The 27,098-nt window shown below is 55.9% G+C and overlaps 2 protein-coding genes and 1 non-coding gene across 3 annotated transcripts; 1 reads left to right on the top strand and 2 right to left on the bottom strand.

The window, feature by feature from the left end:
• Nucleotides 1–352: 352 nt before the first annotated feature.
• MATCAP1 (microtubule associated tyrosine carboxypeptidase 1) lies at nt 353–14,796 on the bottom strand. The gene is made up of 6 exons (XM_074881808.1): nt 14,332–14,796; nt 10,753–10,896; nt 3,853–3,985; nt 2,487–2,792; nt 1,767–1,864; nt 353–1,274 (listed from the first exon to the last, which is right to left on the bottom strand). The coding sequence occupies exons 1-6, from the start codon at nt 14,794–14,796 to the stop codon at nt 1,110–1,112; spliced, it is 1,311 nt and encodes a 436-aa protein (XP_074737909.1). The 3' UTR covers nt 353–1,109.
• Nucleotides 14,797–15,935: 1,139 nt separating this feature from the next.
• Nucleotides 15,936–23,302, bottom strand: LCAT (lecithin-cholesterol acyltransferase). The gene is made up of 6 exons (XM_074881454.1): nt 23,085–23,302; nt 19,942–20,098; nt 19,387–19,502; nt 18,982–19,077; nt 18,479–18,703; nt 15,936–17,105 (listed from the first exon to the last, which is right to left on the bottom strand). Exons 1-6 carry the CDS (start codon nt 23,230–23,232, stop codon nt 16,483–16,485), a joined length of 1,365 nt encoding a protein of 454 aa, XP_074737555.1. The 5' UTR covers nt 23,233–23,302; the 3' UTR covers nt 15,936–16,482.
• Nucleotides 23,303–25,004: 1,702 nt separating this feature from the next.
• TRNAK-UUU (transfer RNA lysine (anticodon UUU)) lies at nt 25,005–25,077 on the top strand. The gene has a single exon. It is a non-coding gene; the product is annotated as a tRNA-Lys (tRNA).
• The last annotated feature ends 2,021 nt before the right edge of the window (nt 25,078–27,098 follow it).

Raw genomic sequence — 27,098 nt, forward strand, 5'->3', positions numbered from 1 at the left:
TGAGCTCAGTGGCGTGGAAGGCAACAAGCAGCTAAAACCAAATCTGTGGGGTGGGTTGGTTGGTTTGTTTTTTTTTAAAAAAGGGCTCTCCCAGGGATGGCACAGCTGGAATGCCACGACTGCTGTAGAGACCATGTGTTAGAGACCAGGAACAGCTCAGAGCAGCTTCTGCTTTTGCCTACTTTGATTTATTAATGTTGGCCCTGCCCAGTGTGTTGTTTTAAACTCCAGTGACCCCTTCCAGCCCCTGACGCACCAGCTCGGAGCTTTGCCTGTGCAAGCGAGATGCAGGGTCAGTGTTCGCAGGGGTGCCAGCCTGGCTTTTGCTGCTCCACAACCTTTTGCCCACATGTTGTTTCCATTACATTGTTTTTATTACACGCTTTTTCCTTACATCAAGCCCGATCCCCACCTCGAATCCTCCTGTGCCTCAGAGCCAGGCAGAGTGGCTGTAGTTGGGGTGCAGAGCGATGGTTAGTTGCAGGCAAATATCTACCGGAGGGGGGAGACCAGAGATTGGTATTGGGGGGATTAAAGTCCTTCCTGCTGCTGGTGGGGGGCATGAGGGAAGGAGGTAGGAGCAGGAAATGCATGCACAGGGTGATGGGTGGGTATGAGCCAGCCCTTATTCCCTGCCAGGGCTGCCAGGCACAGCCCAGAGCCCCCAGCCCTGTCTGTGGGCCCTGAGTAGGTGCCCCCTGCTCTGCTGGGAGCACCCCCTGGTAACCCTAAGGGCATATCCCCCCGCCCCCCGCCATTGCAACTACCCCAGCACAGCCTCCTGCACCTCTGGGGGACCAGCACATCTCCCCAGCTCTGCCCTCGCTCCCTCTGAACCCTCTTCTCCGGCTCCCCAAAGCCACGCGGAGCCGCGCAGCCGTCCCCAGAACGCACAGGGGACGGTGTGGGGGGGGGGGAAACACATCAACACTAACCACACCGGCCCTCTGGGCCGCGCTACCCTACACAGCGGTACATGCACAGTGGCCGCCCAGGCGCGGGGGGAGGCCCAGGCTCTGCCCCCTCCTCCAGGCTCCACCCCCAATAAATATCCAATAAATGGCACCAGTTACACCCTTGGGACGCTGGTTTGGGGGGGGGGATGCCCCTCAGTCAGGCAGCAGCTGCTCCAGCTCCTCCTCGTTCAGGCCATTGGTGGTGACGATGTGGTCCAGCTGCTTCATGTATCGCTCCAGGTCCTGCATGAAATGGGGGATTCGGGCCTTCTCCAGGACCCCAAATTTCTTCAGCCGATTCACATCTTCATAGGAGACCTGATGGGAAGCAGGGAGATGGGGTCAGCCCTCCCCCATCCCAAACCATGGCAGAGGGCATCTGGCCCCGCTGCAGCACACCTGGGTCCCCCCTCCACTGCCCAAACACTCCTCCTGCCTGTGGGGAGGCACCAGCAGAGCTACCTGGGGGTGGGGAAGTTGTAGCAATTTGTGATTTTTGGTCATTTTTTTGTCACTGCAGGAGTGCTGTGGCCGAGGCAGAGGGCCAGCAGCATGGCCAGCTGCCCAGGGTTAAGCCTCTCCGTGAAGGTCTCCTATGGAGGAGCAAGGATTGTCCCATCTTCCCTTGCATCCTACCCAGCCTCTCCTTGCCCCACCGAGACCCGTAAGCGCAGGGAAATGCCAAGAGCTGGTGGGCTGCCACAGCCCAGGGCTTGTTTTCAGGAAGCTGTGAGACCAGGGGAGCCCAGGTGAGCTTTGGGAGGGGATGGGGCTCAGGGATCAGCTACCCCCCCCACACCCAGCCATTACCTTTCCAAGCGCAGCCAGCAGCGGGAAGTCGATGGTCTGCCGATGGCGCAGGATGCGGAGAATCCCGTCCAGGTAAACCTGGTCCTTACTGAAACACCCTGGAAGAGCAGGAGAGGCCGGGGAGCGGGAGCCTGGCTCCCCACCACCCTCCACTCGCCCGAATGTCTCCCAACTGCGAAAACCAGAGCAATGGTGCTGGACTGGGGCGACCCGCGTGCTGGGAACGGCAGAGGCAGCTGGGTGCAGCAAGAGTCCAGGCACAAGGATGACAAAATATCTCACCAGGATGCTTTTACCCTTCCTCCTAGTGGATTTTTTTAATGGTAAACCACTGCAAGAATCTAAAGACATCCCCAGAAATGCTCATTTTTTTCCTCTCCTTTGGCTGCTGCCTCCCTGGGAGCTTGTGTGAGTCATTCCCATCACACTGCAACCACGTTATGGGGCTCCCGGCGAGGTGCCCATCCATCCCCACCTGACCCTGAGCAGCCAAAGAGCTGATGTGCCAGGACTGCGTGTGAAAAAAAAATAAATCACAAAGCATAAACCCATAGGAGAGCGACGCCAGGGACGGGGAGGGATGCAGCGGGGCGCAGAGCCACCGTTTCAAAGGCTGCCATGGCCACAGGCACCCAGCAGCAAAACACGACTGCCTACCTCTTTTTTTTTTTTTTTTTTTTTAAATAAAATCCTTTCCAAAACCTGAAGGCTTTGCAGTACCTGGCTGCGAGGTGTCGGTCTGGCCCCGCTTGGCCCGCACGCAGTATTCCCACCGGACGCCGGCGTCCTGGACGTACTGCTCCAGGTCCTGGAAGAGGGCGGAGAAGGAGAGGCGGCTGGCTCGCTCGATGGTGTAGTAGAGCAGGGCTGCCCGCCACAGGAAGGGCTGCTTGCGGAAGAGGACGCTGTGCAGGCTGGCCAAGCCTTCCTCCGTGGGGTTGGCGGGCTTCAGGCTGTACTGCTTGCGGCCCTCGGAGCTGTGCCAGGGCTGGCGGGTGTTGTTCACCCCCCGGATGTAGTGGGTGCCTGGGGAGGGGGGACGGGAGCGAACGCCGTCGGCCACAGCCTCCAAAAAGCTCGACCCCTGGCCCCCCCCCGAGTCGCTGGGGTTGGGGCTGAGACCCAGCACCCATGGGTGCCAGCTCCAGTCTCGGCTGGAGATGCTACCGTGGGACATCTGCTTGCTCTGGTGCCCAGGGCAAGGGGCAGACACCTTACTGATTGTTACTGATTTGTTATTAATTTGAGTTGATGATTTTTGGAGATTTTGATAAGGAATGATTAGGACTAATCAATTAAATGGAATCTCACAAAAATACCCATTTTTGTAGAAGCTAGTGGTGTAATGTTTTAAGTAGTCATAGAGCTGTTGTGTTTCGTTTAAAGTAACCATACAACCAGTTACGCTGCTGGATGAGGTACCATTGTTAGACTGTTTAGTAAGGATGATTTAGCGTCCTGGAGACTGGGTGTTTTAAAAGTTGTATTGTGAAAGGGCCTCGAGGCGTGTTAAAATTGCAATGTGAGCCAAAGTCCTTGAGTCAAGGACATTGGAGGGTCTTTCTTTTAGGTCAGCAGTCCGTGGCGGTGGGAAAAGCAGCTCCCTGACTCATTTCAGGACTCAAGTGTGCGTGACCGGAAAGAGGTGGGAATATGAAAATGAGTTACAGGTATTGGCATGTTTATGTATGAGGACTTGATTAATATGTATGAGTGTGTCCAATATAATCAGCATGTTACACCAGTTAGGTGTGTGTTGGTGAGACGACTCCCCTGCGCACCCAGCTGTTCATAAAGGAGTGTCTGCTCATCTACATCCCATTGGGGTCGTAAGTTCTTTTATCCCACTTTGGTCACAAACACATGGGTGCATGGGTGGGTGCCCGACACCCCCTGCCCCACACGCAGAGGGCCTCAGCAACTTCTGAGACCTGCCCAGGAGCCCCCCCCACCAGGATGCCTCCATCAGGACATGGTGGGTATCCCCTGGCCCAGTGGTCCCCACAGCTTCCAGGCTGTTACCCCACTGACAGCCCACAGCACCCCCCCGGCTCTGCCCATCACCCACAGCCACCCCCCCACTGACCTATCTCGTGGCGCAGCATCCCCTCCAGCCAGTGCTGCCGGGCTCCGGCCAGGTTGATGGCCAGCGTCGGCCGGCTGTCCTCCACCATCATCACTGCCTGGGACAGCAGGTCATCGGTGAGCTGCACCACCACCTGCAGAGGAAGAAGAAGAAGGAGGCAACTGCCATCAGCACTGCTGCGGGAGATGCTCAGAGGGCTCTTGGCTCTAAGCAGAGGCTGAGATGGTGGCGGAGGGTCACAAAAAGCCACCAACACCATGGGTGGCAGAGTCCGGCCCTGCTGCACCATCACCAGCTTGTGCTGCAGCTCCCCAAAGAAACACAGACAGCAGGAGCAGGCAGGGAGGGCGCTGCCAGCACTGAGGGGGTGCCAAGGGGAAAGAGATGATCCTACAGGGTGGATAAAATAACTCCTTTAATGTCTTTACAGCCAGTAAAACCTGAGCGGGCACGTCCTGAGCAGCCCCCTCCAGCATCCCTCTGGCTCCAGCACTTGCCCCACACCCCCCCCCCGCCCCCACACCCCCAGCTCCTTCCCACGGGCTCCCCACAACTTTATGGCCACACACAATGGGCATCCTCCAGAGACCTGCCTGGTCCCACTCCTGCATCCCCACTAGCAACGGGACGGCACAGTAAATTTGGTCACCAAAACAACCCTGCTCTAAACAACCACCCTCTACGACTCCCCAGTAAACATCCCACGAGGGACTCAAGGCTCTGGCTCCATTTTCATGGACACTCCTGCGGATTCTCCCTTTCAAGGCTCACGAGCAGTGAGGATGGATCCACGCCAGCCCACCCTCGCAGAAGGAACGGCGCATGCCAGCCCACAGTTCACAGCAGGGACAGGCAACGCATGCGCAGGACTAGTGAATATCTTTAAAAAACTCAGCTATTTTGGGAAATCTGGCTATTGCAAGCACTGGAGCCAAGACAGCTGCTCTACGTTAACATGAGTTAATGTGCCATCCAAGCAGCATTTTTCTGACCATCCAACTTCAGCCGCAGCATCACCAGAGGAGACAGCCCCAGGAACTCTTGCATCCGAGTTTCGGCCGTGGCAGTGCTCAGGACCTTCGGGCATGTACCAATTTAATCTCAAAACCATTCTGCCACATCCATACTAACTCTAAAAAAGCCCATCTATTATTTCACAGCTGACATTTTTCAGGATGAAAATGTGCACACATGTTACCACACGACAATTCTTTTCTCTTATTTAAAAAAAAAAAGAAAGGAGAGGAGTCTGAATGGGTTTGCTTTACCCCAGATTTATTATTGTGCAAAGCTGCTCATGAAAGCCAAAAGTGCAACGTAACAGAGCAGTCTACCAGTGGACAAACAGCCAGCATAAAATACTTACGGTGCAATTGCTTACCTGGATTAAAATATACCAGTGTGTGCATCCTTGAGCTTTATTTCTGCTCCAGTAAGCAAGTCAAAATAAGTAAGGGTTGCAGTTTCGCTGCCCTCTCCCACGTCCAGCCACAAACCTTGGTCAGCTGGGACAAACTGAGGCACGGAACTGATCCGGACTAAAATTGGTTTTATGCTCTAGGTTAGTTTCCAGCAAGATCATCACCCTCGGCCACATGAGCTCCCATGGGGGGCTCTTGGCAGGGAGAAGATTTTTGGCAGCAGCACCAGCTTCTGCCAACAGCCCTGACTGGAGTTACAACAGGCAGGGAAGGTTACAGCTTCACCGCAAGCAGAAATAAGGAGGCACGAATGAGCCACATTTTGGTATGTTTTTAACCAATTCCTGTCTCTTAGGTCAGCTCTCTGTGATGGGAATAGAGCCTGGACATCTGACATGGCAATCCCAAATGCAACTAGCGGAGGCTGAAATCCTGGGATGCGGGAGGGGAAAAGGAGAGCCAGGGGACAGAGTTTAAACCAAAAGAAAGATGTGGAATACATTTCATAGTTGCAGCACTCTTCCTGCTCCCCCGGAGATGCTGCAGCACGGAACTGGTGCCCTGGAACCTGCGACAGTCCCTGGTCCCCAGGTCTTTGCTGCCCAATCTCCAGCTCTCGCAGGGAGCGCTGGAGACGATGCACTGTGCCAGCCAGAGCTCAAACACCAGGATACAGGATGCTTGGCTGCCTGGGAGTGGTCCACAAGGCCAGGTCCACAACTTGCTGTCTTGTCATGCTTCATTGCCCCTATACAGAGAAAAAAATAAACCCCAAGGAGGTTGGAATTTAAGATACTAGATGCAGAAAAACTAAGCTCTTCCCTAGGATAAATGCTCATTCTTACACCTGCTTTCCCCCAACCTATTAAAAATAAATACCACCCCCCCAGAGTTCCTCCTCTCTGCTTTCTTCCATTTTCCAGTTGCTCACTCTTGGCCGTGTTATGCTGGATTCCTCCAGGCACCATCCCCCGGCGACAGGGATTCAGCAGCTCCAGGTCCCCTGTACCTGCTGCGGTGGGGTCAGCCCAGCCGGTGGGTTTTGGGAGGCTGGTGTTCGCTTGGCAGCCCCCCAACAGTTCAAGTTTCCCTCATGCAATTTCAAAAGCCATCTCTGAAAACAACACTCAGAGCACCCACGCAAGTGAAATATTGCATAAACCCAGGAGTTTAACTATACCGAGTGTTACATGGATAAATGCTCCACACAGCTCATCTCTGCTGTTCTGGTGACCTCCAGCTCTCCCTTCCCATCTGCACTGGCACCTTAATTCCCACCTCTTTCATTATAATCTGTCCATCACTTGTCCATGGTTTTTACCTCTGCTGTACTGGGAATGCCATGTCTCGCATCCTACACTGCATCTTCCCTGTGTTACCCAGGCCAGCACCCAAGCACCCTGCCAGGACTGCGCTTGTCTAAAGTAGAGATACTCCCCTCATTAATAAGTGTTAAGCAACATTTGAGTGCTCTGCCTTTAAAAGAGCTGATTTTTATATTTTTTGGGGGGGGGTGGGGTGGTTTATGCTGTCAATGGTCACCAGGCTGGGCATTCCTATCTTGTGATGGCACAGGGCTCCAGTGCTAAAGCCACAGCATCACTGATCTGCTCACACAACTCAATGTCAGCACCAAACGAGCCTAGCCGAATTGTGCAAAGGCAATTGCTGGCCCTCAACCTTCACTATTGTGCCTGAACAGTCCAAACCCAATATTTTTCCATTTTCTTTCCCTATCTGATATCACCACGCACAAAGCGAGCAAAGAGAAACGCAGCAAACAGCTGGAAAATAAGAGGCGTCCGTGGATGCTGAGGATGTGATGCTCAGCACTGAAACCAGGTCTTGCACGAGTTCTTTTTAGGCAAGGCAGCAAGAGCTGAAATGAAGACTGAAGCATTCCCTGGGATATAGCATCTGGAGAAAGATCCAAGGGCACAGAATTCAGTTTGCAACAAGGTGGGACACTGCTGAAGGCTGAGCACAGAGGGAAGGGTGTAGCTGATGCAACTGATCTGTGTTTTCAGGAATCAAGGAAAACTCCACACAAAAACATCCCAGAGCCTTTAGAGGAAGAATTTAAGTCAGAGGAAGAACTGTCGGGTTTTTTTTTTTCCTCTCTAATGGTGAAGAAAAGGTAAAGGCAACACAGAAACAGCAACACTCAACTCAATGATATGGAATGGAAACTATCTTTCCCTGTACAAGAGCTCAACGGCATCAAGTGAAGTGATTAGGAAGCAGATTCAGGATGAGGAAGAATCAACAAACAGCGCAACCCACTGCATGAGGTTTGCGACAGTTCACGATCAAGTAGGCAAATTAACGGCAGGGCTTTTGCAGGCAGAAACATCCCCTGACTCAGGAAGACACAGGGCTGCCGTGGCCCGAAAGAAATTCCCTATCCCTGTTCTAAGGATCCTGGGACAGAGCTGGGCAGGGGAATGAGGGATGGAAAGGGACTGATCCAGGGGTTGGGAAACAGGATTAGACACTGCTTGGAGAGGCTGAGAGCTCCTGCAGCCACGGGTACAGCTGCAGGTTGCAGTCCCCCCATGAGAGCCAAAGATATGGATGCACCCAGGGGCCGCCATGGCGAGAAGATGACGGGCACAACCCCATGATGTCATTCTTCAGATGTCACTCTGATGACTTCTTAGAGGCATTGGCTTGGGTTATTTGATTTTTTTCCCCTTATTTGATATTGTGGTGATACAGTGTTGTCATTTAAACAGAGGTGCCAAGAACGGCCTTATGCCAAGCCAGACATCTGGGAGTGATGGGAAGGGACCCACAGCATCCCCAGACTGCAGCTTCACACACCTCCACTAAGCTGCAGCCCTTCTCCAGCTGCAGCAGCCCATCTGCCTGCTGAGCAGCACCACTTGCCTTATTTTGGGACCCTCCAGCTTTGCAGATGCTGTTACAACAGGGGCTGCGACTTCAGCCAAAGTCTTATTCCTGGAGCAACGCCAGCTCTCCAGGACTGTGACCTCTCTCGTTCCGAGCAGCATCCCCAGCACATCCTCGTGGTCCGTGAAGCTTCTGCGCAGCTTTTGTGGATGTAATGGAGAAAGAGCTTGACCCCAGGAACCACGGGAAGGCTGCTGACGGCCCCCACAGCACCAGGGCACGGGCTCCTGCCTCTCCCCAGCATCCCGGCGCTGCTCAGGACCTCGTGTGCCAAGAAAGCGCCACCACTGAGCAGCTCAGAGGTGGAAGGGCACGACCGGTGGGATCCCAGGAGATGCTAGCTAGTGCTATTTAGGCTAACAGCATTTCACAACCCCAGGGGATGCAGCACTTACCAACGGGGCCAGGCGTTTCTCTGCTGCAAGCTGGGAGCTCACCGAAATCCATGTGGAGAAGTCTGAGCTCCAGCAGCGTCACCTCGGCCCTGAGCCAGAAGAAAAGCAGAAGAGCTTCAGGATCTGCAGCTCAGACCCCAACAAAGAAGCTTTTGAAGACAGAAAGTTAATTATAGTGCAAATACTTACCCACAAGCATGCTGCCTGCGGTGCCGGAAAGCGGGATTCTGCCTTCGCTGATCGGCGCCGGGGACAAAGGGCAGCTGTCTGCCACCAGCCTGGCCCGACTGCCTCCCAGGACTGCCTGCAGGCAGCACAGGCAGCTGACGCATCAGCTGGTTGGTCTCTGGGCTAATGCAACCCCCTGCAGTAGAGTTTTTTGGGTTTGTTTTGGTTTTTGTTGGGTTTTTTTTGAAGAAGAAAGCCATCACGCTTAGTACGGATCACAGAAGCAAATGGCACGGCAGCACAGACGGGGCACAGCAGGTGAAAAGTCAGGAATTACAGAATTACAGAGGGAGATACACGTCTGAAACCACCCGGTTCCCCAACAGGGTGTTAAGTTACCAGCGACACAGAAGTTTCAGCCAAGTTTTTGTCCTGTACGGGGAGCAAGCTTTGCCAAGATCACTGTATCGAGAGCAGATGAAACCCTTCCCTCTTCCCTGCCCCGGAGAAATTCAGCAAAATTTGTAATGGGTGTGAATGAACAAACCAATGCTTTAATGGTTTACAGAGCACTTACCAAAAGTTTTGGATAAAAGGGCCGCGTATCTCGCACGCTGATGTGCAAACATAATTACTGAACCCTGTGTTCCCTTGAGCAAAGGGAAAATTACACAGGGCTGGAAGGAAGCCAGTTGTACACCAATAGGTAAGAAGAAAGATGGCTTTCTGCCCAGCCAGAGCTCGTTTCAGGCTAGATTAATGGAGAAGAGCAAAACAGCTGAATTTAATCAGTTAATAAAAATCAAGAGATAGACCACAACTAGCAAGCCATGAGCGTAGGTCTGTAAGTAAGACTGGCCAGCTGTTAGGTTGGGTATCAGGAATGGTTCTGGGTACTAAAAGGCAGCTGAATAGGAATATATAGATATAGGAATAGATTTGCAGAGACCTTTTCCATCCCAAGCAAAGGCTTAGGAGGACCAAGGTGCCAAATCCACATCCCAGGGACATGTCCAGGAGGGATCAGAGCAAACCAAGGGGACTGGAGGAGGAACATCCCCTGACCAGGTGACACCTCGGGAACTGCTCACTCCTGCTTTTGCAGGCATGAAACGTGCTGGGTACCACTGGGCAAGTTGATGCTTCAGGGAAATGCTTGTGAATAACCCTGTTTGGAGATGGAGGTGAAAAATCAGAGCTAGGAGAAACAGTCTGGCCAAGAGGCAGTGGTGAGGAAGCCCCTCACACCCGCCAGCACTGCATGGCCTTCTGCCCTGCAGCCAACAGCCAAAGGCAGTCCTGCAAGCCAAAATAACCTAAGCCAGGTCCAGAAATCCTTCTCAGCACTTGAACCTAGGACGGTGGAAGTGTTTTGCCCACACCTTGCTGGCAGAAGAGGAAAGAAAGCCCCTTAACCGAAGCTGCAGGACATCCCATGCTGGATGCTGCTGGGGGCACAGACAAACCAGATTAAGAGATGATGAACTTACCCCTGTCTCCATCCTGCATGGCTACTGTTCTATCTTAACCACATATTTCCCAGCCTTAAAACCTGAGCTTGTGGTTTCAAAGACCCGTAACCCGGCACATCCCGCAGGACAGCAGGAAATCTCTCCCCCCAGTTTTGGTTTTGGACATGTGAATGAAGGCAGCTGTTGGAGATGTCTGCCATACCACTGCTAACAGCAAGGTAATTGATGCCTCAGGCACGCAGCAAAAGGCTTCTCGCACAGCCACGCAGAAAAGCAGCAGCTCCTCTCTCTCTCTCAAGCATAAAAGGGAAAGAAAAGATCAGGGAAATTGGTGGGGAACCAGCACCCACATCCTAACGCTGGGTACAGTGAACAGAGCCAAGCTAGAGATGAAAGGACCCCACAGCTCAGAGTAGAAAAGTTTCTTCTCTGTACCCAAAACACTTCTCAATCTGAGTCCTTTTTATCAGAAAATAAGTATTTTGCAGCTGTATCACTTATAACAAGTGATAATGCAGGGACGCAGATTACCTCTCCCAGGCAGCCTTCCTTCTGCATGTACTTTCGGATCACGGACCAGATCTGGCACTTGCTCAGCAGCCTCCCACCCGTGGCGACTTCGAAGCTCTCGTAGGTCCCGTACTTCTCCAGGACAGCACGAATGATCCTGATCGCCTGTCGCACACAGAAACGAAACATCAGGGCAAACACCCTCCCCGCTTATAAACACATTTTAAAATCTCACATGCAATAAAACCCAGCGGAGATAATCCCTGATAAATGCCTATAAAGTGAGACGTGGTTTTGCAATACCTAAAAAACCGAGGAGGCTGAGCCAGCTGGAGGTGCTCACCAAGACAGATGGACACATAATGCAATCAGCATGACCCACAGTATATTCTTTCTGCTTTTTATCACCCTTGCAAGCATCTGTTGTGGGAACTGGGCGAAGCAGAAGTGAAACAGCATCATCACAGCATGCTGCCTCTGGACGTTAAAGCTGTGATTATTTTCATCTTTTCTGCTCTCGGTTCTCCTTTCAAACCCTAGTGCTTGCACAAAGAGGTCTCGCTTATCATCTTGCTTCTTTACTCTGAGAGTTTCTTATTGCAGTGCTGGATTGCAAGCCTGGCTCTAAGGCTGGGCATCCCCCTTTGCTGCGACGCCGCTTCCTCTTCAGCCAGGGCCTCAGCACAACCAGCCTGCTGCACACCAACAGCCTTCTAATAAAAGCAGCACGTGCTATTTTATTAGCATTAACATTTATGGAGCATCTATAAAATACGAGCAATTATTAGCACATTTCCTTCCCCAAAAGTGAGTTTTCATGATAGACATTTTCAAGCAATGACTTTCTCCAGCCTATTAATATATATTCTAAAGCAGATGACGATGACTTTGAACCAGTTCTGGAGTTTTTCCAGCAGTTTTATTGCATCTGTAAACCTGGCTGAGCTGCTGCCGAGCGTCCCAGCCCAGGACCAAGCACTACTGCTCCTGAATGGTGAGTGTTTTACCTCCTCCTGCCGAGCAAACCCCCTTTGCTCTTATCCAGGCACCGGGCAGCAGCTGGAGCCCTGCAGAGGAGGTCCCATCCCCTCCCTCATCCTAAGGCCACCCAGGAGCAGGAGATGGGTGCTCACCACCAGTACCAGCGCTCAAACCACCCCACACCCCGCAGAGGGGCTCCGTGGTCTGCGTCTGGTAAGCACAGTCCCTTACCCCAGCAGAAGGTCCTGATTTTTCCATCCCCAAAGTTTTCTCTGTACAGCTGTTTTTTATTCTTGAGTCACTTATGGTGCCTTTCCAGGAGAAGCTGTGCAGGGTTTTTTCGTGTTGTTGAGTTTTGGGTTTGGGTTTTTTTTTTTTGGGGGGGGGGGGTGGGGGGTGTCTGTGTTGTTTGCTGAACAATCAGGGTTGGTTTTGCAGTGCCACAAGGTACCTCCTGCTGACTGCAGCAGCAAAAGGACCATTTCTTTCTACCACCTCTGCTCAGCCACTTGCTTTCTGCTCCCAGGGGACCTAAAGCACCGAGCCAAGAGAAACCCAGCACAGCTGGTGCCCAGGAGTAACAACCAACGGGCACACTCCCTGCTGACCTCCAGCACATGTCCTGGCCAGCAAAATTCCTAAAATACCAAGTTTAGTGTTCTGAGAGGCTGCTGAGCATCCCCAGGCAGCCTGAAATCATGCACCCACCATATGCAGTGGGATAACAAATCCTCCAGCCCCAGCTCCATGCTGGTGCTGCTCACATTCCCATGACAAACCAGGGATGTGATCTCCAGAGTGATGAGCCTCCAAGGGGCTAGAAGGATCCTTCCGGTTTATTTAAATTTTCTATTAAAAAAATAAAAGAATCCCACCCAGCATGTGCAGAGCAGCTGGTGGAGCAGCAAGCTGGAAGCAGGGAGCTGGTGTTGGTTTGTCTACTCTTGTCCAAGGATGCTGGCTTAGCAAAATGTCTGGTTTATTTAAGCTTCATGATAAGTGCAAAGTTTTAAAATAAAAGCAGTTTATAGCTAATAGTTAGCTGGTAATGAAAAAGGTCTCCCAAAATGAAAGAGACTGGAAGGAGGTTACTGCAGGGTATGAGCAAAGGAACAGTGACACAAATACCATCTGATCGCACCGACACCAGAGGACTTGGGGAAACATTGGTAGAAATGCTCAACACTTGGTATCTCTTGCAAAGGGTTTTAGGATCCAGGATGAGACCATTCACGCTGGTTATGAACACTTAATTTCATTCATTCAAAGTAATGCACAGGGCAAAATAATCTCAATTACTAACCTTTTACTACATGGTAAGTCAACTGTACCGAAAGAGAAAACAAGGGGGGAAACTGCTCCAAGCGACTCCTTTTACCATATTACTCAGAGGATAGAATGCACTTAAATGCAGGAAGAAAACACTGAAAAGCCAGTGAGGTCTTTATAGAAGTCAGACAGCCTTCCCTGCAACAGTATCGCTGGCACCAGTTTATCGGGGGCAGAGGTAGGGCAGGCACTGGAAATGACTAACTGCTTAGGAAGCTGTTTACAGAAAGAGCCTGAATCATCTGGATAATAATTCAGGCAGAGATATAGGAAGTAATAGAAGAATAAGAAAACATTCAAAACCCAATAAATGAATCGGCAACTAAGTTGTTATTTGAAACACCAGCCAAGTAGGAGACACCTCTTGCGTGCAACCCTGAATTCGGGGTAAGAGGGTTTTTTATCTGCTCACTCGGATGTGAGCGCCTTAAGCGGAGTCTACACCAACTATTACCATTACTAACCACGCTTGCTGATGTCTTAAGGATGCTGCCACGCAAGATGGCCTTCCAGAAAACAAGCCAGACTTAACCCACCAAGGTTCTCCAGGCTAAGGACCACTTCCCACACGGTGACCCACACGCTCCAGCTCCTTGTGTGTTATTTCTACAGCAACAAGTGTAAAAAAAAAAAAAAAAATAACAGCAAGGTGTCCCTGATGGAGCATCAGCTCCTGGCCGCCAAGGGGCATCCGTAAGCAAGAGCCAGTTTGATGCTGGTAGCATCACCCAGCACCAGTATGACCATCACCCAGGTCAACCATGGGGCATGTACGATTCCTGCAGGTGCGTGGGTAAGTAAAGAAGAGTTTAAGGAATAACAGGGCGAGCGTGCTGAGGGCAGGCTACAAAAGACAGTGAGCGGAGCAAGATGGGGCGGCAGAAGCTGGGGAGGAAGGCAGGCCACGAGGTTCCGTGTGGACCACGGACCAGATCCGGGCTGGTCCGACCATGGAGCTGTCCTGCCACGATACATCCCACTGGCACCCAGCGGGTGACACCGCCCTACGCGAGGACACCCACACCTTCACACCCGCCGGGCTGCTGCCCTCCCGGGGCGGGAGGAAGGCGGGAGCAAGGCGGGAGCGGGCGATCCGGCATCCCCCGGTTCCTCCTCCTCCTCCTCCTCCCCCGCGGGCCAAGCATCCCACCCCGGGTAGCAGCTCAGCAGGCAGCAGTAGGAACGGAGGCACCGGGGGCTCCGGCAGCTGCCCGCAGCGATGCGCGCCCCGCGCAGGCAGGAGGACACACCCAGGCGCGGGTAGCGCGTGACCCGCCGGCCCCGCCTCACCTGAGCCACGAAGCGATCGGAGGCGGCTCCGTACTTATCCAGCACGGCGGCGGGCACCGGCTCGGCGTACTCGAACTGCGGGTCGTAGGCGAAGCTGGCGCGGAAGAACCGCTCCCGTTCCGCCTCCACGTTGCGGGGCCGCAGCGCCACGAGCAGGCAGGGGCTCCGCCGCCCGCCGCCCTCCTCGCCCCCCCGCCCCCGGGCGATGTGGGGCAGGGAGGCGGCAGCGCGCATCCCCCCGCGCCCCCCCGCGCTTTCGCCCCGCCGCATCCCGGCGCCGGTTTCCGACAGACGCCGGGTTCCCCGCGGGTAGCGGGGCGCGGGTGGCGGTGCCGGCGGCGGCGGGAGGGGGGTGGGGGGGGACGCCGGGCAGGAGCAGAGCGGTGGGTCATGGCGGTGGGGCAGGCGCGGGGCGGCGCTGGCGCCCAGCCCCGCAGCCGCCGCCGCCCCCGGGTCCAGCACCATGGCCTCCAGCGCGGCGGCGGCGGCACGTGGGCTGCGCCGGGCCGACCCCCGCGCCGCCGCCCCGAGCACGCGCCGCGCCCCGCCAATCGGCGCCGCGCCCGGCGCGCCGCAGCCAATGGGAGAGCAGCGCGTTAGGGAAAGGCCCGCCCCTCCCCGCCGCGCCGCGCCCCGCCCCGCCCCGCTCCGCGCGGAGCCCGCCCTGACCGCGGAGGGGAGCGGAGAGGGGCGGAGGGGAGCGGTGGGGGGCGGAGGGGAGCGGTGGGGGGCGGAGAGGGGCGGAGGGGAGCGGTGGGGGGCGGTGTCAGAGCCGGGCCGGGCAGCGCCGGAGCGCTGCGTTCCGTAACGGGGGGCTCGGGGCGGCCCCGTCGCGTCGCCACTCCCGGCTGCGTGGCTGCCCGGGTTGCACCGCCACCTTCGGCTGCATCGCCAGCCCCGGCTGCACCGCTGCCCCGCTTGCATCGCCAACCTCAGTTGCATGGCCATCCCCAGCAGCATCACCGGTCCCGGTTGTACCGCCTGTCACATCGCCATCCCGGGTGTACCACCCGTCCCTGTCACATCGCCATCCCAGTTGCTTTACCAGCCCCAGTTGCATCACCAAGCTGCCTGCATCCCCATCCCCAGCTGCATTGCTGCCCCAGTTGCACCCCCAGCCCCAGTTGCATCGCCACCCTGTTTGCATCACCAACCCTGTGTCCCCAGTCCCAGTTGCATTGCCACCCCGGTGACATCGCCAACCCCAGCTGCATCACCACCCCCAGCGATGTCACCAGCCCTGGTTGTGCCGGCAGTCCCAGTTGCATTGCCAAGCCCATTGTGCTGCCATCCCAGTTGCATCGCCAGCCCCGGCTGCATCACCAACCCTGCTTGTGTCACCAGCCCAAGTCACATTGTCAATCTGGTTGTGCCACCAACCCCAACACCCCTGTGACCCCAATTGTGTTGCCAGCCTTGGTTGCATTGCCAAGCCCAGTCGCATCACCAGCCCCAGTTCCATCACCAACCCCAGCTGCGTTGGCCAACATGTGGCTTTTCCCAAAGCCCCAGCCCCTGGGGTGCTGCCGAGCAGTGAGCGCCTCCATTTTTGGTTACAACTGGCTTTACTAACCCAGCGTGCAAGGACAAGGCAGGCTCAGCGCTCAGAAGCAAAGTGTGTTTATTTTGTAAATCTGCTGATTTCGAGTCGGTCTTGCCCGAGGAGCCTAGCTTGCTGCCTGCATGCTGGCAGCTGGCAGAGGTGCTCTCGTAAGCCACACCTACCGTGCCACCCCCGTGCCACCGCCGTGACCGCCCCAGTAAGTCAGAGCCCGCGCTCGTTACGTGAGTTGCTCTGTCTCAAGTGAGCAGAGGCTACAGCACCGTGGGCTCCGTAGCCTCTAAAGTGCCTAAACGTGGCTTGCTAGCGACGAGGGCTTGTGCATACGCCATAATTCACAAGTGGGATGTTAATGAGCTAGCAGCGCAGTTAATTATCCACCCGCTAGTGGGAAGTTACAAGCCTCTGAAGTATAATTAATCGCTGTTCCCGAAAGAAAAAACAGTCAGTGTGGAAGTGGGTGCCAGCCCATCCACCTGAGCTGTTCGTCTTGCTCCTTTTCCTTCCAAACTCAGCTCCGAGTCCTTTGCTCCCCTGCATGGCAGCTTCTGGTGGCTACCAGCACAGAGGGAAGCTGGCCCTCATTCCTTTCAGTTCTTTTTGGGCTCCTTAAGGAACTTCCACCCAGGTAGGATCTTCCCCACCTTCCCTGCCCCTGGGCTGAATCTCACCTGCCCCAGCTCCCCCTGCTCCTGTGGGCTCCCCAGCAGGATTTCGTTGATGGAACTAAGTGTCAGGTTGCTGAAGACCATGTTAAGGTGGTCGACGCCTCGCAGCTCCTGGACATGCACCTTCTGCTTTTGCTGGTCACGCCATCGCTTGCACAACTCCAAACTGCGCGTGTTGACGGTGTCGTCCCCGTCGCCATAAATCATGTCCACAGGGTCCTCGTAAGGGAAACGCTCGTCATATATATAAGTCTCCACGGTGGGGTAGCCTGTGCCATAGAGGCAATACGTGTCCACCCCAGGAGGGGGTAAGTCCTTCAGCAAGTCCTTCATGTCCTCCCACATGTACCAGCCATCCTCCAAGTTGACGTCAGTGAAGAAGCGTTGGTAGTCCCGGTAGGTGTAATTGTAGGAGGGCGTGGAGATGAAAACATGGTTCTCGGGCCAGGCCAGGCTCGTTGGGAACATCCAGGGGCTGGTGGTGGTCATGCGCTGCTCTTCACGCAGCTTGATGTTGGACATGAGTGGGATGCCCTGATTGTCACCTGCAGGACACACAGGGGCTCATCACAACCAGCACCAAGATGTACCCTCACAAATGGTGCCCCTTGGGCGGCTGTGCCGGGACCAGCCCGTCCAGCAGCGACTCACGGCTGTCGCCTTGCTGGGGTATGGTTCCATCTCAGGTCTTCCCCTGCCTACCCCTGCCCTGCCCATAATGGTACGTCCTCTCCTCACCCCTCTGGCTGCAGATATCCAGACTCTTCTCTGGTATCACACCTCTAGCTGCTAGGAAGGGCTGAGTGTAGACAATCCTGGATGTGTGCTGGCCCTGAGCAACCCAGCCCTGGACTTTCCCTGCAACCCTGGCACTTCCACACCTGCCTGCAGGGACAGGAGTGGGCTGAGCCCGATGAAGGTGCTGATAGCAGGTGGCCAACCTGCATGTCTCCTGCAAGCCTTGGCATTTTTAGTGTGCAATGATTGCAGATTACCTTAAAAATGCCTTTGGCCCTTGTGGCAACAGAGAAAAACATGAGGAGGTGACTTAAGGGTGACGCAAGGGGCCAGATGTTAAAATCATCAAGCACATGATTTTTAATTCCATGCATTTTTGGAGGGTCAGCTTGTGACTTGTAGATATTCTGGGCTGTCAGCATTAGGCAAGTGATTGTGGCTTTCTGGGCTGCAAAGAGACTAAAGAGGAACTGGGCGAAGGGAGATTAAAGCCTGAAGGCAGCAAAGCTTATGGGGGATGGGCTTTGAGATTGGGGAGATCCAAGCAAGTGGTGCATGAGTGTGTGAGTGTCCCTTGGGTGGCCTCTGTGTCCTCTGCTGCAGAAGAGCTGTATGATTTGCAGCAAAGGTCCAGCAACCTCACTGTCCTGCGTGGACAGAGGGGGAGCAGATGTCTGGGGAGGTGCTGACAAGGGGTTGAGCATGCCCCGGAGTGCTTTTCTGGCTGCAAGATTTTTGGGTGGGTATTTCAGCTTTCCAGGAGCCCCGCTAGCTCAGGAGGTGGCCCTGCCCATGGTGCAGGCTGTGCAGAGGCAAGAGCTGGTGCGGAGGAAGGGGGATGGCCAGGCTGCAGGTGAACCCTTCTGACAGCAGGTTTCCATACACACAAACCCACCAGCCCCGATCATGGAAACTCGAGCAAGCTCCAGAGCATGCCCTGGGCCAACTCTTCCGCTGCCGGGGCTGTGGCACGACTCTCCATGGTGCTTTTCAGCACTGCAGGATGCAGCGAGATGCAGTGACACCAGCACCAGAGCACGAGAGCTGCCTCCACAGACCCCTCGGCCATCTGTCCCCCACCTCTTTCACCACCGTGCCCTTTCCTCGCCCACCTCCACCCTTCCATTTTTGCAGGAGAGAAGGAAAGCAAAGAGGTGGCTGCACACAAGGAGTCACCCACCGGATGCCAGGACACGCAGGGGCTTGACAGACCCTCCCCAGGGGGCACCCAGGGAGATGAAGCCCCCAATGTACTGATCTTTCCAGGCTTGCGTCTGCTGTAGCAGGAAGTAGAGGATGTTCAGGTTGCCCATGCTGTGCGCGATGAGGAAGACACGTCGCTGGTACTCGTCGTGCATCTCCTCGATCAGTGCCTTTAGGTTCTGGAAGTACTCAGGCTGCTCCTCTGTGGACAAGAGGGGCACCAGCTCTTGGCCACCTCACTCATGGTCACAGGGCTCCAGGGCTGACCCTAGGAGCCCCAACCAGAGAGAGGTGTGGGTGCAGAGGCCACCAGTGCCACCACGCATTCACACAAGAGCACTGTGAGTGGCCGGGCACCCACTACCGTGGGCAACCATCCCTCTCCAGGGGTCCTTCCACACCGGCTGGCTCACCCAGCCCGTGAAAACCATTCTGCTTCCCTCCCTGCGTGGGTGACCTGGCCACAAACCCAAGACTTACGGGGCCCGACCCTCCAGTCGTAGGGGGCTGCCCGAACCGTCTGGTCCCTCACGTAGCCGTTGTTCACCAGGTTCTGCACCAGGGTGTGCAGGTAACCTACGGGCAGAGAAAACAGGTGGGAATTAGGTCTTCAGTCTTCTCCTGTCAACCTTTTTCCAGGCTGAAAAGCCCTGTGGTGACTCCAGCCAGAGGTAGTGGCTCCATGCGTCCCATGTGCGTTGGGGTCAAGGACGGGGTGGTCCCTGATGGTACTCGAAGGGAATGTGTCTCCGAGGCCAGTGTCTCTCACTCCCAGGTGACCTGGGCTCTCTGTGGAACTGGTCCACACTGGAGACACAGGGACAGCTCTCCACTTGCAGGGAGCATGTGGGATCCCCAAACACCCCGCGCCTCTCCTCCTCTCACCTGCCAGCTTGCTCTGATCCAGGTATTCCACGGAATAGGTCTTGCCGAAGCCAGGCACGCGGATGTGCACCCCCGGGGCATTGGACATTTTCCGAGAAGTTCGGTTGTACACCACCCTGTGGGGAAATGGCAGAAAGTAGCAGAAGAACCATGTCCCCGTGGGGGATGTGGGGCTGGGGTGGAGATAGCTGAGTGGCAGCGGCTGTTTCCAAGTTCTGTGTGGATAGGGAGGTGGACTGGAGCCAAGCCAGCATCTGTGCCAATCGCCCTGCATCTTGGGGCAGGAGGCTCTGATGGAGCGGGCTGCAGCAGCCCCCTCACCCTGCGACCCTCCAGTGGGTGCCAAGGATGATCTGGCTGGGCATGAGCACGTGGCAGGGACATGGGAAAGGGACGGGTGCTTGGAGCCAGCCAGCTGTGTTCTCAAACAGTCCCATGGTGCTCCCATGGTTTTCCATGTGTGCTAAGTCATGGCTGGAGGGGGGTAGGAGAGAGGAGGGAGATCCCTGGTAGGTCATTTCCCCAGGGAGCTCCCGGGGTGGAGGTGAGCGGTACCTGGTGTTATCGATCCAGCAGTCAACTCCCACTGGCAGGAAGGTGTTGAGGTTGAGCCAGATGGTGAAATAGTCCTCCGTTTTGCGGTAGCACATCCAGTTCACCACGTCCGGCTTGTCTAGCTTTGCTTCCAGCTGGTTCCCCAGACACCCAGGCACTGGAGGCACCGCAGAGAGGGAGAGCAGAGACAGCTACAGACCCCATCCCACTGGCCCACTGCTTGTCCCAGCCCCCCAGGCAGGGGTCCCCTGGGGCTGCCTGGCTGGGGACACCTGGAGACCTGCTGGAGCAGCATCCCTGGAGAACAGCCTGCTCTGTGCAGGAGCAAGGATGCTTGGAGCCGAGATGCAGGGTGAGCATGGAATTGGCACAAAACCCACATCCTTAGGGATCCCCCAAGCTGCCTTTCCCACGGGATGACCCCCAGAGCTGCCACCCTTGGGCCAAACCAACCAATCCCCACCAGCACGAAGCATCCTGGATTATTCCCCCCTTCCTGGCTGAGTTTCCATCCTCCTCTGCTCGCTATAGCCTGGGGGAAGGAGTCTGTGCTGCTTGGGGCTGCCCAGCCCTACTGCACCCCCGGCACCTTGTTCTGGGGTAGTGGGACAACTCAGGGATGCACAGACTCCCCAGGGAGGTGAAAGTCATCCTGGTGCTGGCTTCCGAGACCCATGAACTGTTTTCCTGAACTTTAAACCTTCTGCACAGGCTGAACAAGGTCTCTGAAATGGCTCAGCGCCGAGCGGAACTGTACCCTGAGGGAATTCAGTGCAAACAGTGCGTACCGTAAACATAGCATGGTTTTAAACAAGTTCACAGTCTGACATGTGTGACCTGGGCTCCCTTGATGGAGGGTTACTATCACTGGGGCATTTGGTCTGCCTCTGGGATCTTCAGTGTGGTTCCTGGCAAGGATGGGACAACCGTCCTGGTGCCACCTCGCTATAGGTGCCTGTGCTGGGGGCAGACACCATGGAGAGTGGTCCCAGCTGGTGTGCAGGAGCCAAGAGCTGGCTCCTGGTGCCAGCGCTGACCCCGAGGGTGAAGACAAGGTGTGAAAGGACTGCAGGGGACAGTGGCTGTGAGCCTGGTGAGATGGGAGCTCTGGGTGATGAACCCCATGGCCCCAGTGGGTCTGAGGACAGGCCTGAGACACACGACTGGGGATGGTGTGGGCTTTCAATGCCACTGCAGGCACTGTCTGCTATGTGGCTCACTACACGTCCCATGTAAGGCTCTTTCCCAAAGGACACCATGAGCTGCTCTGTGGTCTAAAGTCCCTGTAGATGCCTGCCCTGTGTTGCTCTGGGACCCAGACCCTGGCTCTGCTGTGGCTGTGGGACCCCACAAACATGGCAGAGTGGGAGACACACTGCCTGACACAGGGGCTGAAGGATGCAGGCTGGGAGCAGCTTTGACCTGAGAAGGATGTTCCCCATTTCCCCTGGTCCCCACCAGCCTCAGGTGTCCCTGCACCCCTGGGTCCATGGGTGCAGGTGTTTTGGGGAACCGCAGTGCTGTTCCTGTCACAGAGTGCGAGGGCATCCTGGCCTGGAGATGCTCTGCCCCCATCCCACTCACCATGGCCCTGGCGCCTGCAGCGTGGCAGGGACATGGCCAAGGGGTGCATGGGCATGGCTGCAGACTCCGAAAGCCTTGTCCCATGTGAGAAGGGAAGGAGAGGTAGCAGTTGCATCCCTCAACTTGCTTTACAGCTCCCTGACCTCTGTGGCATCTCCCCAAGGATACAGGGAGGGTCTAATCCTGCCTTCAAGACACCTGGTTGGGGATCAGGCATAGGAAAGCCCAGGCAGGGAGTGGGCAGGGAGGACCTCCCTGGCCAGCAAGAAAAGAGGGACCACAAGCTGCTCTGATGACTCCTGAGGGTGCACAGCCAGCACCCCTGCCGCCGGCGTGCAGCCCTGAGCTCTGCCTCCTTTTCCAGAGGACATTAGGTAATTATTAAGGGAGATCCTGTGGGGGCAGAGGGGTTATCAGCGGTCCCAAGGGCACTGGGGGTTTCTGGGACACCCAGCCTAGGGGGATGGGCTACACGTGGATGCTGAGCAGCACATGGGACAGCCAGATCCGGCTGGGCATGGGACAGGGGCTGAGGCTGGTACCAGGGGCACGGGGAGATGCTCCAAGCATCACAGATCATCCTGAGAAGAGGCACCTGGTGACGGCCACCTGGGTCTCCTGGCCATCGGCATGGCCAAGCAGGACCAGCCCCAGGACACTGGGGCTCCAGATACTGTCCCATGCTCTCTGATGGCTCTTGGAAGGCAGTTTGTGGGGTCAGCCCTCGGTCTTGCAGCAGGGATGTTCTGCTTTTTCTCTTCTCTTTTTAAAGGGGAAATTTGGCTTACTTCAAGAAAAAGGAGAAAAACCCCAATTCCGCTCAGTGCAGGTTTCACGGCAAAATCCGAGATTGAGTCTCCAGTGATTGCAGAGGGGCAAAGGAAGGCAGAGATGTGCAGAATGGAGGTGGTGGCTGCTCCCACCTCCCCGAGGTGATGCCCCAACCTTTCAACTCCCAGAGCATCTCTGCCAAAGGCTCGCTCTCCTCCACGCCATCCCCCAGGCAAGGGGGATGTTGGGTGAGACGCGAGTTGGATGCCCTTCTGCAGCAGCAGAGGATGACTTAACCATCGCCAGGAAGTGGCAGAAGACATGGGATGGGGTGGGTTTTGTGGGATCGTGGTGGTGGATGCTGGCCCGCCACACTGACGGCAGCAGCCGTGGGAAGCAGCAGGCGAGTGTGTGCTGCAGCCCCCATCCCTCTGCCAGCAGAGCCCCTTCAGAACCAAGCAAGCCCTAAAACACCCTCGGGGCCAGCTGTGAGATATTAGAGCCCCATGTGCTTTCTGGGGTGCCCAGCCTGTCCCCCCAGCTCCAGACAGCTGCAGCTGGGCATGGCCAGCCTTGCATCCCCAGCCCAGCGGATGGGAGGGGACCTGGGAGCTGTGTCACCCCCCCTTGGTGGCTCCAGCTCCAGACTGCAAAGGGCCATCGCAGCCAAGAGCCACCGAGCTGCTGTCAGCGTGGCACCCCAACCTCACCGCTGGCTCTGGGGGGCTACACGGCACCCGGGGTACCCACCCATACCCCACATGGTGCCCACGCTGGTGTGACCTTACCGAGTACCACAGGCGGCGTGCTGTTGGTTGGGGGAGCTTCTGGGGTGGTGGTGGGTGGAAAGAGGACGTTGAAGAGCCAGAACTGAGACGTGGGCTGCAGGAGCAGCGACAGCGTCAGCAACACAACCCCGGCGCGGCTGGTCCCCATGGCAAGCTCGGCCGGGATCCTCCGGACGTCTCCAAGCAAAACAGCCTTTTATATTTTTTACGCAGGTCCAGCCAAGAGGCACTCGGGCTGCAGGGGAGGGGAGAGCTGCAAGGGGCTGGCCGTGATGGGGAGGAGGGACGGGGAGGGCCGAAGGACTGGCCTTGCGGACATGCCATGTCCTGCCAAGGCAGTCCAGTGGTGCCCAGGGGCTCTTCGTGCCCTGAGAGCCCTGCTCAGGGCTGCCAGCAGAGTGGGCATATAAATTTAGCAGCTTCCCTGTGCCTTGGCATCCCTCCACTGTGCGCTGGGTTGTGGCTGCCATGCACTTCCCCCTGCACGGTGCTCCCGGAGTAACCTCCCGGGGCTGCCCAGGGCTGACTGCTCCCTGCCTGCTCCCTGCCTGCTCCCTGCCCGGGCTAATGCAGCACCTCTCTGCTCCTCCTGCCCTTGGCAAGTGGGGCTGGCACTGCTGATGTGGCCAGGCAGAGCCTAAACCTCTGGGAGACATCGGGGCTGGGACAGGTGAGGACACATCTGGGCAGCCCCTCGTGCCACAGAGCAGCAGCATGTCCCCCGGTGCCACCCACTGTCCCTGCTCTGTGCCCCCATGCCCAGGCTGCCCTGGGACCCTGCTGTGGGCTCCTGGTCCCCATGGGTGCCCCCCCCAGCACCAGCTCCAGCTGGGGGAGCCCCTGCAGCCCCCATCCTGCATGGGCAGGGGCTTCAGATGGCCCTGCCTGCACCAGGGACTGGGGACCCTCCGGGACTGGGAGGCACCCAGGGAAGGCAGGGTGACCCGGGCTGGCAGCGCCTGGAGGGGCACGGAATGGAGGGGGCTAGAGTGCAGGGGGGTGAAGAAGAGGTGAGCCATGATAATAGAGCAGAACCCAACTGCTTGTGAGCTTGGTCCAGCCTTCCCAGTGTGCCCCAGCCTTCCCAGTTTGCACCGGTGGGACAATGGGCTAGAGCACAGCAGTGCTGAGCAGCGGGATGCTGTGGGGGTTCTTCAGGCTCACCTGGAGCATGGCCTTTTGATCCTGTGGGTGCAAATCATTCCTACCCAGCATCTTCTCTGGAGCTGAGCTCTGGGACAGAAAACTGCTGCCTCCCACCTCCTCTTGCTTCGTGGGGAAGGGAGAAAGGCACACAGCCTTTCCAGGGAGGCTTTGCTCCCAGCTTGGCCAGGACAGGAGTAAAGAGCTCCAGCAGAGTGGGTTGGCTCCAGAAAAGTCGTGCTCTCCTACTGAAGGGAAGACGTCTTCTTCCTCCCAGGAAAGGGCGAGTGGACTGGTGGGTGGGCTGGGCTGGCAGGGTGGGTTCCCCACGGAGCAGAGGGGCCCCTTCCCGCAGAACCGGGAGGAAGGGCAAGAGAAAATGACGGGTGGCCTTTAGGAGCCCGTGGCCCCCTCCGAGGGCACCGGCGCCTTTGCAAACCACCCCCCTCCCGCCCCCAGCCCGGCCTTCCCGAGCCCCGACACTGAGGGCTTCTCCTCCTCCTCCGCTTCGCCCCTCTGGCTTTTGGCTGTCCCCGGGAGGATAAACGCGCTGGTTGTGCCTCACCTTCCCCGAGCGACCCTTCCGCACCCGAGGAAGAGGTGCCAGGGCAGGGCAGAGGTCCTGGCCGTCGTTCTCCTCCTGGGAGGCCGCCCTCCACTGCGGTGTCCTCGCCGGGGCAGCGTGGGGGTGGAAAGTCCCCTTATCGTCCCTCTGGTGACACAGTGAGGTGGGGTCCCCACTGCCTGTCCTGGACATCCCCAAACCCCCAGATGTGAGCCTGGATAGCTCAGCTGGGAGAGCATCAGACTTTTAATCTGAGGGTCCAGGGTTCAAGCCCCTGTTCAGGCGAAGGCTTTATCCTTTAGGAGCCCAGGGGCAGGATTGGCACCTTCTCCTGCAGAGACAAATCCCCTCCTGTGACAGCTGAGATGGGCATAAAGCAGGGGACTCTATCTCTTCTGCTCCTTTCCTCACTGAAAGGTGTTCAGGTGCCTGAACTGACCATCTTCAATCATCTTCATGCTGGCACCTGCTTTTTCTGTTTGATGACCTTTGTGAAGATGATGAAGGGACTGCAGCATCTCTCCTAGGAGGAAAGCCAGGCCTTTCTCAATGGTGCCCAGTTCCAGGGGCAATGGGCTCAAACTGGAACATAAGGAGATGCTTTTTCACTGTGAGGGTGACCATGCACAGGTTTCTCAGGGAGGTCGTGGAGTCTCCATCCTTAGTGGTATTCAGAAACTCTCTGGACATGATCCTGGGCAAGCAGCTCTGGGTGGCCCTGCTGGAGCAGGGGATTGGACCAGATGACCTCCAGAGGTGCCTTCAACATCAACCATCCTGTGATTCTGTTGCCTGTCACCCCAAACCCACTCCAACCAAAGCAGAGCCCTGCATCGTTTTAAGGGCAGATGGTTCATGTGAAAGCAGAGGCTGCAGCAACCCACGGGGCCACCACGCTGCTTCAGCCAAGCCCTGAATTGCACTGTGTACATGTATATACACTTCAGGTTATTTTGGCAAAATAGAAACTATTCTAACAGAAAGTCGAGTAATTGTGGATGAAAAATATCCCCTTTGGGATTCTGTCTTTTTTTCAACCTGAACATACATCAGTTATTCAAGCACAGTATATTATTCTTCAGATAAGCTTAATGGCCTTAAACCCCAAACTGATTTTTGGCAGGGTGGAGGGGAAAGAGGGATGGAGAAATTATGTGTTTCCTTGTGTTTCTGCCTCTCAGCTGTGTAAAGGTGGGACAGGTACTGCTGCTGCTAAAGGACAACTTCTCTAGATGTTTGTCTTCTCTTCCTCTGTATTATCTTTAGAAGGGAAAATGCTTTTTCAGATTTCTCTGGGTAAAGAAAAGTGTGTTTTCACTAAAAGAGTAAATGAAGATTGGAGGAGTGTGAAGTTGTGCAAGTGGTGCCCTATAAACTGCAAATCCTAAGGGTAAATGCATAATGATTTTTTTCTCTCTGTTTCTTGCTGTGGATAAGGTATGAAAGAAAAATAACTGATTTTGTACAATAAAAAAGCCTCCCTCTCCCCTCCCCAAGCACAAGCCCTGCAGACACCTGAGCCAATCTGCCTGAGTACTGGCAGCCCTCTGCTACCTTCAGTTACTCCCAGTGGTGAATAAATTGAGACGTGATGCTTGGGTAGTGTCTTCTTCACCAGCTGAGCCCCGAGTGCGACCTGTGTGATACCTTATGCAGCTTGTTGTAATTTCTTTTTTGAAAGCTGCTGTCCAGAGTGAGTTCTGCACAGCTGTCAGGAGAGGGCACCAAGAGCAAGCAAACAGGGTGTCTCCATGGTCTGAAGGTTCCTGAAGAGTAAAGGAAACAGTTTAAAAGGGTTCCTCAAGCTGAAGCACCTCCTGGGGCACCCCAGAGATCTCCACCTGCCTCTTGGTGCCCGTGAGACCTCTGGTTCCCAGAACCGCAGTGTGTCAGGCTCATCCCTCAGCTCCGGATGTGTTTTTGTCTCTGCTGTGAAAGCATCCCTGGAGGTCCTGCAGCCAAAATCCTGTTCCCAGGAGCTGGGAGTGCTGGCAGCAGGGCTTTCATCAGGTTGATCTTCTTCTTTGGTGGTTGCTGTGGCAGATCCTTCCTACCCTGGAGGCCAGGAGGGGGGGAGCTGAGCCCTGGAGCTGCAAGCTGCCACCCCCCACCTCCTCTCACTCTGCAGGACAGCCACAGCGTCTTCTGGTCCTCTTTTTGCAAAACTGGAAGGAAGGGTGAGGGAAAGGTGGAAAGCAGGGTGATTTCTCCTAATTCTCAAGCTTTGCCTGGAAAATGGAGAAGCTGGGGTGTTTTCCCAGAAGTGTCACTGAAGCCCCACCAGAGAGACCCTGCGAAGTGACTAT

The sequence above is a fragment of the Strix uralensis genome, chromosome 12 (genome assembly GCF_047716275.1).
Source record: "Strix uralensis isolate ZFMK-TIS-50842 chromosome 12, bStrUra1, whole genome shotgun sequence".
Classification (NCBI taxonomy): domain Eukaryota; kingdom Metazoa; phylum Chordata; class Aves; order Strigiformes; family Strigidae; genus Strix; species Strix uralensis.

What these genes read in the sequence shown, in the direction of transcription:
- MATCAP1 (XM_074881808.1), bottom strand. Translation starts at nt 14,796, where the DNA reads ATGGTGCTGGACCCGGGGGCGGCGGCGGCTGCGGGGCTGGGCGCCAGC. An exon ending in CCGATCGCTTCGTGGCTCAG is followed by an intron (nt 10,897 to 14,331) that starts GTGAGGCGGGGC and finishes TGTGTGCGACAG; the next exon opens with GCGATCAGGATCATTCGTGC. An exon ending in AGGAAGGCTGCCTGGGAGAG is followed by an intron (nt 3,986 to 10,752) that starts GTAATCTGCGTC and finishes CTTCCTCTGCAG; the next exon opens with GTGGTGGTGCAGCTCACCGA.
- LCAT (XM_074881454.1), bottom strand. Translation starts at nt 23,232, where the DNA reads ATGGGGACCAGCCGCGCCGGGGTTGTGTTGCTGACGCTGTCGCTGCTC. An exon ending in GGATCAGAGCAAGCTGGCAG is followed by an intron (nt 19,078 to 19,386) that starts GTGAGAGGAGGA and finishes CTCTGCCCGTAG; the next exon opens with GTTACCTGCACACCCTGGTG. An exon ending in CCTGCGTGTCCTGGCATCCG is followed by an intron (nt 17,106 to 18,478) that starts GTGGGTGACTCC and finishes TGTGTCCTGCAG; the next exon opens with GTGACAATCAGGGCATCCCA.